General features: G+C 42.2%; 1 protein-coding gene across 1 annotated transcript in view; it reads left to right on the top strand.

Annotated features, from left to right (window-relative positions):
* The window catches only part of LOC104022016 (hormonally up-regulated neu tumor-associated kinase homolog A), an 80,899-nt gene extending 65,129 nt beyond the window's left edge, over nt 1-15,770 (top strand). The window contains exons 11-12 of the mRNA XM_087776393.1: nt 333-451; nt 15,706-15,770. Coding sequence (XP_087632519.1) covers nt 333-451; nt 15,706-15,770 — 184 coding nt within the window. The remainder of the gene's footprint in view (nt 1-332; nt 452-15,705) is intronic.
* The last annotated feature ends 221 nt before the right edge of the window (nt 15,771-15,991 follow it).

Genomic DNA, 15,991 nt, shown 5'->3' with positions numbered 1-15,991 from the left:
GCTAAAGCATTTAAAGTAAATTAATTTGTCTGACTTCTAGAGCAGATTACTGAAAATAGGACCAGTTGCTACCTTTTTTTTTTAATCTGCTATGGGAATTTCAGACCTCTGTGTTTCCTCCCCAGGAAAGTATCCAAACCTGGAATTCTGTCATGGCTTCTGTTGCCTGTAGCTCTGTCCAGACTCTCATCCCTTCCACTCAAGTGAAGACTGATACAGCCTTCCTACAGCTACAGAGTTACCCAGAGATCAGCTGAACACAGTCATCAGGAACACATATAGCAGTCATAAGAAAAAAGTGTCGGTGACCTTCCCTTTTTCTCCTGCTCCAGAATTAATCACACAGAAACAGATGACAATACTGCCCCTGAAGATGATGATAGTTCAGTGTGGTTACCCAACCCTGATTCATCTGACCAGATGCAGACATCCATACAGAAACTTGTCCAAGGTAGGTTTTCTAGACAATGGAGAAAAATGAGTATTTCTTGGGCAAAATGTATCTTGCAGGATAAGCATCTAAAATAGAGAATGATTCATGTTACCTTAGATGTCTACTTCTCTTGACCTTGAGTGACTAGTTGAGATGCAGACATCTAGAACAATCTAAAAACAAGATGTAAGCATCTTCAGGGCTTGGGATCCCAGCCAGTGGCATATTTTCTTGGAGTTCATGCTGTTGTTTTTCAGTGGCAATCCTGCTCTCCCGAAAACAGTGGGCAGTAGGACCTGCACTGAGGTCTCCAACATTACAGTGAGGCGGAAGCTTGCTCCTCTGCTTTGCCATATCTCAGAGCATTTTGCTTACTGCAGAATTTGTTGAGCATCTCTTGTTAGTAATTTTCAACACTACATGCTGAAACTGCAAGCCCAAATACAGCCTCCGAGTACCAGGGTGGTATCCTACTGTAACAGCCATTCTCACTACCATAGCTTTCTTGGCTAGACAGAAGGAAGAAATGTCCACAGCCAAAACATAGGTAGAATTTAGACACTAACATCCAAAATTGCAGCATGTAGTGCCTCTTGCCAGCCCCAAATATGCTTACTTCTCCCCTGAAGCCACATGCCTAAAATCCACTGTTCCCTCTGCCCTTCAAACTTTATTTCTGGGCAACCACTGGGAAATACCCCAGGATGAACTGCCTGAGCCGCTCAACACCTACCTCAGGCCTGAGCCCTCTTCAGATCCACAGATCAAGCACTCTGTCAATCTCTCCCGAGACACTCAATTCAGCAAGTGCTCTCAGAAACACTCAAAATGCAGCAGCAGCTGCCATCCACTTTCAAAACAGCTCAATTTAACCAACATAATTTCCGCTCCCTCTCTTGCTGCCAGCTCTGGAGACCTACCCTTCCCTTTCACCAGCTCTGGCATTCATTTGACCCCTTAGAAAGTGAATTTAGCTCACTAAACTGGCAGAAATCTAACCCAACAAAACAAAACAAATCAAGAAAAAGTGAATAGTTTTCACCACTTTAGTGAGCTAATGGATCAGACGCATCCCAGACATGACAGAAGGGAGACAAATGGAGCATGTGCCCAGGAACAGGCCTGCCCCTTTCACCAGCAGCAAGTTCATGGGCTGACTCAGCTGCATCTTGAAACCTCACCCACAGGAGAGGAGAAAGCCTGTTGGAGGGGCCAGATATGCTAAAGAGGACTAGGGCAGAGTGAGCTCTTTCCAGTCCAGCCGCAGTGCTGGAGGGCCCAAGCCACTAGAAAAGCAGGGCTAGGTACGACTAAGTCTTCTGCCTTCAAGTTTGGTTACCCATCAGCTCAGAAATGGAAGAAAAGGCAGGAAAAGCAAGGGAGGTTGTCAAAACTTACCAGTTTCTGGAGAAGGGGTTCTGCTGGACTAGTCATGCCTTTGAAAGGATAACGCTATGGTCGGCTGTCAGCACAAAAAATGATGTGTCCTATAATAAGAAAATTAAGGACCAATCACATCAAAGTGTACCACAGCGACTGAGGACATTAAGGACTAAGCTGAAAGAAAAGCTGATCTAATACAGTAAAACTGGACTACTTGCAACATTTCCTGGTCAGTATACACAATTGAGAAACATCAGAGAGTGAGAAGTCTGGGTTGACAAAGCTAGTAAATAATTTGTCAAAGAGAAGAACCTGCCCCGTGTTAAATCTGTGTATGGATATAATTGACCACATTTCATCTTAGGAGAAAAGAAAAGTTGTGGCCAACTTCAAAGGAAGCTGAACAAAAGTATCTCTAATGATTAATGAATTAGCATCGTTGAGTAAACGAGTTATTCTGAATGCTTGCCCAGAGGCAGTCATGGGAAAGTTTCCAGAACTATTGTCATTTTTCCTGGAACTCATTGACTTTAAGGACTCCACAGCTGCAAGAATTGTGTGAGCATTTCAAGACTGTCAATTTCACCACTGATTTTCTGAAAAATTCTTCCTGAACTGATTTTTATTGGTTTCAGCTGGGGAATCCATTGCACCCAGCCAGGAAATGCCACATGCCTCCTAAGCTACTGCTCTATTCTTCTTGCACTGATGCTATCAGAGACTCAAATTCACTGCAGGGAGAAGACTGGGGGCCAAGTTTGCCCTCTGATGTATGCACGCAGCTCCCATAGAGCTAATGCAGAATTTTTTCGCCTTTGATGCCTCTTATAAAATGCAGTTTAAAGAAGCCTGGAAGTATTGCATTAGAACAGGGAGTTCACACTATTGGTGGTCCCCATTGTCATTAACACAGTTAGTGGCATTCCAGTGAAAAACACAGAACAACTCTTTTGTTTGTTTGTTTTATAAGCAGATCTTTCAGGGTGGGATCTGGCTTGCTCAAATCCCACCAAAGATGGAACTTCAGCATCTAAAACCCACGTACACCAAAAGTGATCCACTCTGCCTGCTTTCCAGAACTGCCTAACTCATCAGGGGCTTCCCTCCTCTGCCTGAAAACTCCCCAGGCAACTAATTTACAGTTACACATTCAGCAGAGCCAACTGAGCGCACTCCGAAAAGGGGTTAGAGAGGGTGTCTCACTCCCCTTTCCTCCTCGCTTACTCCCAGCCATGCAATGCCATCCCTTGTCTTGTGCTAGCCGTGATGCTCATGGGACTCTCGCTGTGGCAATTTAACTCATTACACAGCAGAAAATCATCCACTTCTTTGCTGGGCTTCTTTTCTGCCGCTTCAGTGAGTTGAATCAGCTCCCAGCGGGGTCTCGGTCCCACAGGTAGCCCAAGGTAAGTGGTTGGAGCATGCAGGAGTGGGAGTGGGACCACTTTTCTGGTGGTGCTTTTGTGTCATGAAACCAGTTGCTCAATTGCCAGTCCGTGTTCGGAAGCTCCACTTCTGGGGAGAGAGGAGCTCGCTCCAGCTGAGACATCTGCCGCAACCTTAAGGAGGAAACTACCCAGGATCTACCTCTAGCCCCAGAAAAATCTGAAAACTTAAGTAAGGCCAAGGCTACAGCTAACGTCAGTCACTGGCTCTTGGAAAACCTACATCAGGCAATTTAGTTCTGTTGGCTTGGCTTTTTCTTTGATATACAGTTTAGATTTTTTTCTATGAAGTCTAATGAAGAAAAACAAATTAGAGTAAATCATTAAAGTAAATTAAATACATATAAAAATAATTTCACAGTGAAGGAAACGTAAGCGAAGACATGTAACTTGGAGCAGAACTGAATCCACACCCGCCTGCTGTACTCAGCTCACCTCCGCCTACCCCTACGAGCACACACCCCGGGTGTGCTGCTCTGCAGAAGTGCCTCGGTTCTGTGTCCAGGCTCCCATTTTCAGTAGAGCCAGAAAGCTTTGATCACAGCTCCTTCCTGAATACATTCTTGTGTGCTGGAGCAGCCGTGTGAGGGCCCTTGATGGGACTGAGTGCTGAGAGCAGCAAAAGAAACTCATTTAGTTTGATGTGACAAAACTGCTCCTCAGACAAATGCTCCATGGTGGTCCCATGGTAGGAACATGCAAAGAAGGCCTTGCTGAAGTAATAATACTGAAGTAATTTCATGCCTCCACCCACTTCCAGGCCTCTTATTAATACAGACTCCGGAAATTTGTCATCCTCAACTGGTGTAAATGGATGCAGCTTCTCTGACTTCAGTGAAGCCATGTTAATTTACCTTTCAAATTTGCTGAGGATCTGGTCTTCATGGTCTTACAGTAAACTAGCTTAAGGAGCTTTATTCTGAGTCCTATTTATAAATAAAAGCTTGTTCTTCAGAAGTTCAACCTTCCTCAAGTCACAAAAATGCTCACTTTTTTCTAGTCTGTGATTAGAGAACAGACCTACGGACTATCTGTATTTTTAAATATCTAAATATTTAAACTTTCTTGTTTCCCAAAATTAGAGACCAAGTTCTGTAGAGGACATCCTATAAAAGTATTCTTTCCCAGATCTACAACTAGGCTTCAGGCTTGAACACCTACAAATCTGATATCCATAAATTACAGAGAAGCAACATTAACACCTAAAGCAAGGAAATCACTGTGTGAACTTTTACATTGCTTTCTGAAGTGCAATTACTTTGCACACATGCATTCAAGTTCTTATGAGTTCATTTGTTAAACAAACAGCTCCATCACTTGCATAACTGCCATCAGTAACCTCTCCTTCATTGCCACATATATATACACCTCATTCTTGGCAGCCTACTAAACCACTGGCAGCATTTCTCAGCACGTCCAGCAATTTTTCAAGCACAGAGAGAGGCTAGATCCCCATGGCTGCCACTGGTACAGAAGAAGAGAGGATACGGCAGACGACTCTGCTGTCAAAAGAGGCTGGCAGTGAATCCACCAGGAGTCTTGAGCAGAAGGACTCACAGATGAGTTAAGACCTGCATTGGTTGTATGATGGATCATCTCTAAAAGCACTCAGAATGCAACAGAAAAAGTTACAAAGAGCTTGATGTGACATGTAGGCTGAGATTGCAAACAGCTTTGCCTCTTCCCAAGAAGGGGCCAATATAGCCCCATCTCTTACTTGTAAATCTGGTATTTGAACAATCGCCTGAAATTCTGAAATTGATGCAGAATGTTAAAACCTGTTAAGCTGTTTAAGTCTGATGGGATGCATTAGGTGGGGCCAGTTCTCTAGTAACTGGATATTAACTGAAATATATTGAAACACTGTTTAACAGCTATTTTATTTAATGAAGTACAATCACAACCAGGTTTGCCATTTTTCTGAGGCCAGTGGAAAAAATGAGAGCATTAGGGAATTTCATTGCCTGCCTAGAACGCGACATTTCACACTGGAGCAGGATGGAAATCATGCAGATCACTGCCAAGCATGCGGGTTTGTTCTTATAAGATCTCTCAGACTCAGACTAATTTTAGAATGAAGAAAAACCCTGCTTCGAACTACGCTGCAGTACAAAATTCCCAGTGAGAAACTTCTACTCTCTTCTTTTATATTTCATATACACTTTCAGGTTCCTCACTACTACACTGTCAAGTTCTCCAAGCATCAGCACACTGTGAAAGAGACTGGGAACAAACCACAAAAAACCAACCCAGTTTTACTAAAATAAATCTGATTTTTTTTCCTGTGAGCTGATGAACATTTTTAAAAACACGCATTTTATTTTACTTTAGTGAAGAGGTTTGCCAGAACTGCAAAATTTTGGACAGAAACTTGATTTTTAATTTTGTCCTTCAAATTTCTGGTGAGAAATACTTTCAAAGTCAAACAGTTTTAGGCTTGTGTTTTGACCTCTTCTGCATGCTTTCTTCCCAGTGGCCTCCCATCCCAATATCCTCCCTCCCGTCCTAAGCTTCCTAGTAACAAAGAAGAATATCTTTGCACACTGGCTTGCTAACATAATGAGCAGAGTTTTAAAACAGAACTGGTGGAGACTAGAATTTGAAATTCTCAAGGAAGGGTTAAACGAGGGCAGCCTGCAGGAGGGGCTTAAAATCATAAAAGATAAAATTACACTAAGGTTATAGAAGGCCAAAGGAGGATGGTGGTCAATGAACCATATCTTTTCCATGAACAAAGTATGGGTATAAGAGCATTGAGCCCAAAGTCTTATCCTAAGATCAGAATTATGACTTCATTGACACAGCAGAATTAGTTGGACAATGTATAGAACTGTCATATTTATAGGAGGTTACAGTTCATTCAAGCAGGAGGGACAGGAAAAGTCTTACATATTACGCACATATACACTTTCTCTGAGGTCCAAACAGAGAACGACCTGCTGCTTTAAGGTCTTTGGACAATGTTAGAAGGGGTAGAGGACTATTGGGGCTGTCTTGGATCAGAGCACAGCATATCACATTGGGAAATCCACATGGCAAAGCTTGTGATGATGGTAATCAAAATGACCTCAACTCTATAATTTGGTGTTTGGTAAAATCTGTTAAGATTTTAATTTTCCAAGCTTTAGTTGAAAAAGGAATATTGCAAGGCCTGTCTCATCCAGGTTGGTCAAATACTCAAATATTTTTATAGTCAGTGAAGACGGGTAAGTACTTGACATGAGTTATTAATCCTAGGCTGATATCGTAGAATGGAGTCAACCACTCTTCAATGTGCCCCTATGTATCCACTGACTGGAGAGACAGCCTGGACATCTGGCCTGGGTACTTAACGTCTAGATGTCTACGACATGTGAGCTGACTCCTCCCCAGCAAGTTCTTGGAATGTGTCCATCCTGGGGCAAAAAGGAGAGGACTTGTCTGGACTCCACTCCAAGGAGCAGGGAGGGACGGGGTAAGGAAGGCAGGAGTGTAATTGTGACTGTGGATTCTTTAGAAGAGAAAGAAGCAAAGAGCAAAAAGGACAAGGGACTTCAGGAAAACAGCCATCAAGAAATGCCATTTTAACAGCTTAGAAAGAAAAAAAAGAGTCCAGGAGAACTGGCAGTTCTTTAAAGAAGCAACGATGAGGGCACTGTCAAAAACTAGTAATTCTTCCAGTCCATGGCGCATTGTCGGATGGTGGCACAGCACTTCACGGAAGATGTCAGCCTCCTGTGGGGAGTCTGGAGAAGATGTCTAGAAATATGAGGAAAATTAGGAATCACTGAAAGACTTCAAGGTATTTAAGTCTATTAAAAAACAGATTGATTTGGAAATTGATGATAGTACTTTAAAGATAAGTTAGTGCAAAGTGAGTGGGATTAACCAGTTAGCATGAACATGGCTCATTTCAAATTGGCCAAGAATGCTCTAAACTTACAGCAAAAGAGATTTAGTTTAGACATTAGAGACTTCTTTCTCTGGCAAGACTAGTGAGGTGGTGCAGTGGAAATTCAGCAGTCCCAATCTATTAACAAAGAGTTTTAAGAACAGCTTTCATCAACGCCTGCAATAAATGTTGTAGATAATTGCCTTGGAGTAAGTGGTGGAGTAGATGAGCTCTCACAGTCATTTTGTATAGCAGACTATTACTCCAGGACTCAGGAAGGCTAATTTTAGCCTAATTTAGCTAATTCCTCCAGGACTCAGGAAGGCTAATTTTAGCCTAATTTAGCTAATTCCTCCTGGCTTATCTCCATAGTCAGTAGAGAACAGCTCCTTTAGATGCAGATTCAGAACAGGACTATCCTCACTGGTCTAACTAACATGAATAGCCCCAATAGTTCCCCAAAGCTGAGTACACCCATCCTGGTCCCCTCCCTCCACAACTGCCACAAATAGTTTCGTGCTCCTTCCAATCCACTTATATCTCCCCTTCCTGATTTCCTCAAATGCCAGACCTCAGCCTGTGGATCCCATACAGATTCACATTCCTTCTCACTGTTATCCCTCCCCCTTATTTCCTACTTTTGAACCAGCACAACTTACCAAGAATTTTCGCAAAACATCTCAGACCGCCAGGGGTGTGTCTGAGGAATGCCATGGTCTTAATTACAGCCAGGTCCATTATTCAGGAAGTTCAATTACAGTATCACAAGAGTCCTTCATCTCCAATCTTTTTAATCAACACTAACTGATTGGCAGATACTGGTACTCTCTGTAATATTCCCTCAGGTTTGAAAAGTAGCCACAAGTCAGCAGTCATTCTTAAACACTTGCACAAGAAAACATGTCGTGTCTTTGCCTTCCAAAAAAACCTCAGAGCCTCTTCTAAATTAACTATAGATTAGTAGGGCACATTTCCCAACAGTACAAACAAAAAAAAAAAACCATAATCCCTGATAGACAGAGGTCAACAATAACAACAGGCCCACAGCCACTCTCAGGTTTCTGCCAGTGATAAGGTTCAGCTTTCCCCATACAGGTTTCTTGCAGGTTCAGTGACCACAGAACAAGCCCTTGAGCCACCCACTTCCCTGAAAGCAGGCTGCCCGCAAAGTCTTTTGCCTCGTCCTACCATGTGCAGATGCTTCAGTCTCTACTGCATGTGCAGGACTAACTGACAAATGACAGGGATCATCCAGGGTGAGACCACGGGCACCACATGAATCTCAGATGCATGCGTGCAACCCCCAACACTTCTCCTAGAAACAAGGCAAACACCCACTGTGGCCACCTGGTCATTTCATAAATTGCTTTTACTTGTTAAGATGCTCTTGGGAATCCCTTGCTCAAACAACCCTCAGTTTAGAAATCAGGATTATAGCTAAAGCCTCATGACATAAAGCATAGTACAAGGTGATCCAAAGAAACATGCAGGTTTCAAAATTATTAGAAGAGTTAACATTTAAATCAAAAGTACTGCTCAGCCTTTCATATCATAGTCTGCTAACTCCAATGTTATTCAGCTTAAGGTCCTCTCTATCATTTGCTTCTGTCTTATAAACTACCATGGTGGGAGTCCCTGGGTGAGTGGCAGCAGATGAAGAGGTAAGACAAGGCCACAGACTCGTATCAACACAGACAGAATAGCCCGAGTACTGAAGTCAGCTAATTTGCCATTACATTCCCACTAGTCTTCTGGAGGAGAAGAAGGGCTCTGAATACACGAGTGGGGCTGTAATGATTTGGAAGGAAGCAAAAAACATGTCTGAATGATCAAAGAGGTCCACAGATCACGAGTTCTTCCTTGGGAGATACTGAGCACTATCAAGCCAAGGCAGACCACGGGACTGAAGTGATGCTGGCAGGAGAGATTAGAGCTGGGCAGAGGGACTCAGCAATTCAGGAACTGTGAAGGGAGCAGAGTGAATGAGCAGCTACAAACTCACCCACATAAGAACGTTAATTCTGAGTAAGACACCACGCAAAGTTAAAACAGCGTACCTGCTCACAGTCAGACAACCCTACTACGCCATAAGGAAAGGAAAAAAGAGCCTGAAAATGGCACAGAGAACACATGCATTGCTCTGTGTAAAGAGCAGAATGAAAGACAGGAGTGATGGTTTGCTGAAAGTAATGAGACAGTGGCCAGAGAGAAGGAACTTGCTAAGAGAAAAAAGTGGAGCAGCACTTGGTGAGGAGAAGGTACAGGCAATGGTCATTTTTATAAACGCCAGAACGAAGGGTCAAATAAGGAAGAGAGGTCAAGACTCAAGAGATCAATGACACGGTCATTTTAACCCCCCAGCTGGAAATGGGAGACTGTTCAGGAAAAAAGTAAGAGCAGCAAATAGGTACAAAACATACTAAGAAAAGTAAACAGACCAGCATATGTCATTCAACTGACACACCTAGTTTATTTTTCTGCTCATTGAATTGAACTCATTGAAACAAGTTAAAATTATGATAAATACTAAGACCCATTCTGCCTAAGAAAACCAACAATGTATTAACATAAGCCATGCCAAAAGAATACTGAATGCTCCGTAGGAATGCTATTGAATAAGAATGAATAAGAAATATTGAATGCTCATAGATTATTATCTTGATGATGTCTCTATTATTCATGTCATGACCAGAGCTGAACATTCCTATAGTGTAGCCCTGTGTACCTCCCAGCAAACTTTTGTTTCTCTCCTATCCCAAATTGTGAAGTTTTGTCTCAGTGTTTTAAAAATGTTTATCTGTGAAGGACAGATGATACATCTTGCTGAGGTATATGATCAGTCATGCACTATTCTGTAAAATATTCATCATATTTATGTTTTTGTAACATAATTGTTCTGGAGCATTTTCATGTGCTGGTCTACAGTTTTCCACACATAAATCTTGGATACAAATAGCAGCATCACCAAACACTGTACTGGCATTTCCAGTAGTCCATCGTCATCAAACTGCCAACTCTACTGCACCAGCAATGCCACCTGTAATTTAAGATGCGGACATAAATAACCACAGGTGTAAAAGCAGTCTGTCAGTTTGGTTCTGAATGTGAACGCTACAGAGCAAATCATTGCAGTCCCTCTTCTGAGGTGATCTGGACTTGTAATGAACAAATTTCTCATGAGTTCTCAGAAAATATGCAGACAACTGAATGTTAGCCAAAGCTCCAGCACAAAGGTAGGCTGAAGCACAGGAAGAGGAGTGTAGTAGTAGCAATATATAATTTCTTCCAATATACCAGTTACACTTGTATCTGCTTTCATCTCTACCCAGATATTTTCCTGCACCTTATAAAGAAATGTCAAGCACATTCCTAATCTGGTGTTGAGTGTAATCCGACATTTGGAAAAGTTTGGTAACTAGAAGGTGAGGTCACATACACCCCTGAGAGAATCTGGATACTTCAAAGGACGGAGTTACCAAGCAAGCAGAAATTATTTTTGCAACTTGCACCACAATACCAAGATCACATCTTTCTCCGTTATTACTGGATGGAAAATAATCCTTATTCAAATACCGATCTTCAAAGACAGGCAGCCAGAGGTCCACGGCAGATAGCAGGGCCTTTTCACTTAGCACCCAAAAACATGAAAAAAAAAAATTAAAAATGCTATGTACATTTCTAAAAGAGGAGGAAGAAAGGTTCTCCATACAATGCCCCAAATAACAAGCAACATAGGAGGGGGAGAATGGCTGCTTATGATGGCAGGATAGCCCAGCTCCTTCCAGTGGGACCACAAAAATTCCAGTAGATCCAAAGTCTTCCCCTGGTTCCCCCTCCCCACGGCCATGCCTGACCAGCAACAGTGCTGTGCTCCTCACCTTTAACCCGTCACCAGGTTCCTGCTCTCCTTTCCCTGAATACAGGCTGCTGCCTCCCTCCCTCAGCCCCCTGGCACAGGGACTTCTCATACGTCAGTTTTCAGTCCGGCCAGCACCTTTCGCACGCAACCCATGCTCTTCCCTGGTAGCACCTCACAGCACCGTGGGCCTTCCTTAGCCCCTTTCCCACCGGCAGCCAGCTCTACAAGGACTCCCTCAGCCTTTCTTACCCTTCCCTGTCTTCTGGCCCTTTGTGAAAGATCCCTATCCCACTTGGTGAGAGTAAATCATTCAGTCATCACCATGACTAGCCTGTCCTTCAGTAGAGATCAGATCACCTCCCCCTGCTCTTCAACAGCTTCATTTCCATTCCCGTCTTCCCTGCTCACAATTTCTTTTGTACAGCAGGCAGCTTGAAACTTCATTTTTACCCCCTGGCAGACAAGACAGCATGCTTTGAAGAGTTTCCCTCCACCATATTTAATCCAAATCCTTTAGCCTTCTGGGGATGAGTTGGTTTTGTGGGTAACTGGAGTAATAAGAGCACAAACATAATTGTCAACTGACCCAAGTTGCCCCTGAGCTTTCCTCAGTAAAATTCCTGTCCTAAATCACAGCTCCCCATGTTTTAGGAGGTAATTACCCTCCCCACTCCCCCCACCTTACAACAAGGATGGAGTCAGTGTCTTACACCTGCCAAACAGACAAGAGATCACAAGAACCAGAGGGTTCAAAATTTGCTAACAAGAGGGGCTGCGAAGATGAGCAGTGCCAGCCTGCTATAGGAATTTTAATAAATGAGATCAGTGCAATTAATAATGGCCTTTTTAATTTTTCTTTCAGATCTACCCCTTTAGTAGATGAAAAATTCTTTTCAGGAAAGATATTCCCAGCTTCTGGTTTGGAGTTGGACCCTTAGTTAATATTTTTCTTTAAATTCCATAGCCTGTTTGCCTTCATTCCTGAAGGCCTTTTTTTTTTTTTCCCAAAGCCCACGAAAGCTATTATTAAGCATTCATCTGAACACACGCATTAGATCTTGTGTGCTGCCTTCTAGCAGAATGCTTTTAATTGAAAGGAAAACCCTGCCTCCTGCTAGGTTTGGGTGGGCTGCAATTAGTTCCATACTAGTTAGTTTTGCCAGAAAGTCATATAACTCTTCTACACAGGCAGGCATTCCCACTCTGGCCCAGCTGCAAACAATACGCTGAGTCAGCAAAAAAGGAGGCAAAAGGAATTTTTCCTTGAATTAAGAATCCCGTCTGTCCTCAAATCTTATAAAATATGTGTTGGATTCCATCTGTCCTGGAGGATCCCCGCTCTGATCGTGCCAGCTACCAGCACTCGCACGGGATCCGTGCGAGGCTGCAAACTGCCCCGCGGTGAGGAGGCTTTGGACTCCGTCAACCAGGGGCAGCACCTCGCAAGCTGACGCCGTGGGCCTGTGTGGGCAGTAAAATACAAACGCCCCCTTATGCCCGAACCGCAACGCTTCTGTGAAAAAACGTTTCTGCTGTTCCTCACCTGCAAGGAAAACAAAATCCTCTGCCCTGCTAGTAAGACGCAGTGACTGAAGCCAAGAGCAAAGCGTGCAGAACATCTGAATTTTTGGCAAATTCGGATGCAGACAAATGAAAGTCGGAGGAAACCTTTTTCTGGGTACTTCTGGTTTATTTGAAGCCAACGAAGCATGAAATGGTCTTAACGGTTTGTTATGTTTTGGTGTAACATGAGGATCTAGAATCTCCTGACAAGTAGAGTAGGAGCTTGAGTTTCAGTTCACTGATTGGTGGTTTTCTGGATTCGTCCAAGAAATGTATTTAAACAGTATGTGCAGCGGAAACCATTTTTAGTCGTGACTGTTCAATGGTAAACATCTGAACGTGGACACAAGATAATAAAAACAACGGTTAAGTAACTCTTTATAATTTCCAGAGACAATTGTTGGAATTGGGAGATGGCTATCCTTTCACATGTGCCTAGGTATCTGCTAAGAGTATCCTGTGCTCTAACAGAAATCCATGAGCCGCAGGCACATTCAGGAGCTCTCATGTGCCTTTACTGAATCTAAGAAACACCTCATCTTGAGACCCATGAAATTTGGGGGGGTTTCCACGACTTGGGCCAGTGCAGTTGGTCTTCTAACATGACGACTGCTGCGTAAAAGTTCAAAATAGTGAGCCCATATTGAGGGCATTCTCTCACAGGCTTCTCTCGGTAGTAATAAAAGACACCAGGTAAATTCTACGTTGTTAACTAGGGGTAAATGGAAAAACCTCTTTTTCATGTTTTATGGAAAAAAATCTTTATTTGAACTTTTTCCTTTGAAATTGTAGGTTTCCATCATGGGAAATTTTTGACAATTTTAAAGTCGTGTTTTAGTTTCACTTTGACTTAAAATATCATTATTTTTTCACCAAAAACCCCAACATGCTACATTAAAATAATTTTAAAAAATTTCATTCTGAAACATTGGTTCAATATGAAAAACACTTTGGGATGTGTTTGCTGGAGGGAAATTGAAAATTTCCAGTGGAAATAAAGTAACACTATAAAAATTCAGCGTAAACAAAATAGTATTTTTGGTAAGAAAATTTTCTGCACTAAATACTGTGGCCAACAGTAATTACAACTTGTCCAAAAGTCTGGGAAAGCTACAATGGATTTTTGGAGCCTTTTAAATATCCCACCTAATACCGTAATAATGTCGCACAGTGGAAGAGAGTGAAAGGATTATAGTGAAAGGTTCGTATCCCAACAACACCTGAATATAAACAGTGTTTGTTGAACTGACAACAGCTTCTTCCCCGCACGATTTTAAATTTGCAGAAAACTATAAATAGATAGCACTTTCACTGAAAGCATTGAATGAGCCAACTGGGTACTCGACTTTGTAATGTGGAGCAATGTGGAGTGATAATGAACACCATGTGTGTGTGATAATGGGGGTTGTAGAAAATAGATCTGGCCAGCTGAGCAAAAAGGAAATGCTACAGAAGAAAAAATCTGAAGTCCAAGCCAAAACAAGTGACCTAGAGAAGCAAGTAAAGGTTTGTATTTGGGGCAGGCTAAAGGCCTGAGAGAGATCAGCAATTCAGCAGGGTATTTTTAAGCATATGCTCAAGGCCCTCCTTATTCAGCAGGAAACTTAAGCATATGCTCAGAGGTTAAGCATCAGCTAAAGTCTCATTGATGTCAATGGGTCTTAAACACATGCCTAGAGATACATATGTGCTGAAGTGCTTTTACAAATAAGAACGGACTGGGGATCAGGGCCTCAGTCCCTTGGTATTTTATAGCAGGCTAACCCTACAACCTCCTGGCTTTCCAAATTCTTCGGAGTAGATCTCATTTATTATACACACGGGACCAGACTTAAGTGTGTAAGAACTTGCATTACTGTACATAACTGCCATTGGCCCTTTGGTACTGACATTAATAGGAAAGTACAGATACATTTATAAAACACCAGTAACTTCTACTGTAATTTGCCCAAAGAATTCTCTTAATGATAACAATGAAAGCAGAAAATAAGCAGAAATGCAACTTTTGAGCAGGTCATTTAGCATTTCCATTACTGATTTAAGAAAACTTCCACAAGAATGAATTTAAAGGTAAAACTGAACCTTAACTGGAACCTGACAAAGTAACTTATTTTGAAAGAGCGCACGGTGCTCCTAATTTTTGTGCAACCAATGGATCTCTATTTCCTTGTGACCTTCTGTGCCTGAGTAGTCCACTTATCAACTGCACGGCTGACTGGGCATCACTGTAACAACAGAAAAGCCACTTTCCTTGCCAATCCAACTTCATGCAGGCCAACTGCAAAGCATTAACCTGCATCGATATAAATTTAGAAATCCACAACAATTATTCTCTGAATCTGAGATGGCAGGTTAACATAATGAAAAAATCTTCAAAAATTTTAGATAAGTTACGTCAGATTCAAGTATGGCTTCTCCTTCTTTCTCCTTCTTTAAAACTGAATGGAAATATACCATAAAGTGGCAAGGGGAACTATATGGTCAGATTACTAACGATATTAAATATTTTTTCCATGCAGTTAATACAGGATTTGAAATTATCAGTAAAAATCCTTCCTGTGCATTTCAGTGAACCTGAACAACCACTTGGTCTCTGCATTTTGTAATTCTCCAAGGATAAATATGCGGTGGAGGAAATGGCCATAAAGATGCGTTGCAGGGCCAGCTGAAAACTCCTTTAGGTGGAATCCGTAAATGATGGCTCATTTTAAAACACCCTTAATGTGACAGGAGCAACCTGGGGTGCATCTGAGCAGCAGGACATTGCCAGAGTACTGCCATGTGCAACCACTGTGCTGCTCTTCTCTGGTGATGCCACAGTAGCAGTTACCACCCTGCATAAATTATAGCAAAAAACTGACTTCAACAAACAAAAAAAGCTAACTTCTTCATTAACATTTATTAAAGCGGGCAGAAAATAGATTGTAAAAGCCCAGTAATCAGCTTTACACGTGCGTTTTCCTTTTGTCACATGACTCTCATGTTTTAAACTGGAGAGCGTTACTGTTTGGCATTTCCTGCAAATGCACTGAGGAAAAGCCACAGCAATATAGTATTTCTTCCATAGATGTTAACATTTAAAGACTCACAGAAGTGGCTAACGTTCAATTTCTGGTTAAAATTTGTTCACTTTCTTGCTTTGTTTTTTCAGATGAAGACAACCTGGTGAAAGCGTTCCCACATTCCTCGTTGCACTTTTGCCATGACAAAACTTAGCTGACGTAGGCAAATTCAAGTTCTGAAAACATATAGCTTGGTCCGATTTTGTTTCAAGTTTCTGCCTCTTTATTAACTATGGAAGAGCACCTCTGCCTTTTTGCCCAAGCAAGCCGCTGGTTATCATTCCCATCCCTCCGGTCGGTCGAGTAACACATGACGCTGGCCTAGCATAAATACAAAACAGGTTCCTATGGAATCTGAAATACTGTTTGCACATC

Source organism: Nipponia nippon, unplaced genomic scaffold (genome assembly GCF_047370975.1).
Source record: "Nipponia nippon isolate SJK-2023a ecotype South Korea unplaced genomic scaffold, ASM4737097v1 scaffold_4, whole genome shotgun sequence".
NCBI classification, from domain to species: Eukaryota; Metazoa; Chordata; class Aves; order Pelecaniformes; family Threskiornithidae; genus Nipponia; species Nipponia nippon.
This window is presented reverse-complemented; position numbering and strand designations above follow the sequence as displayed.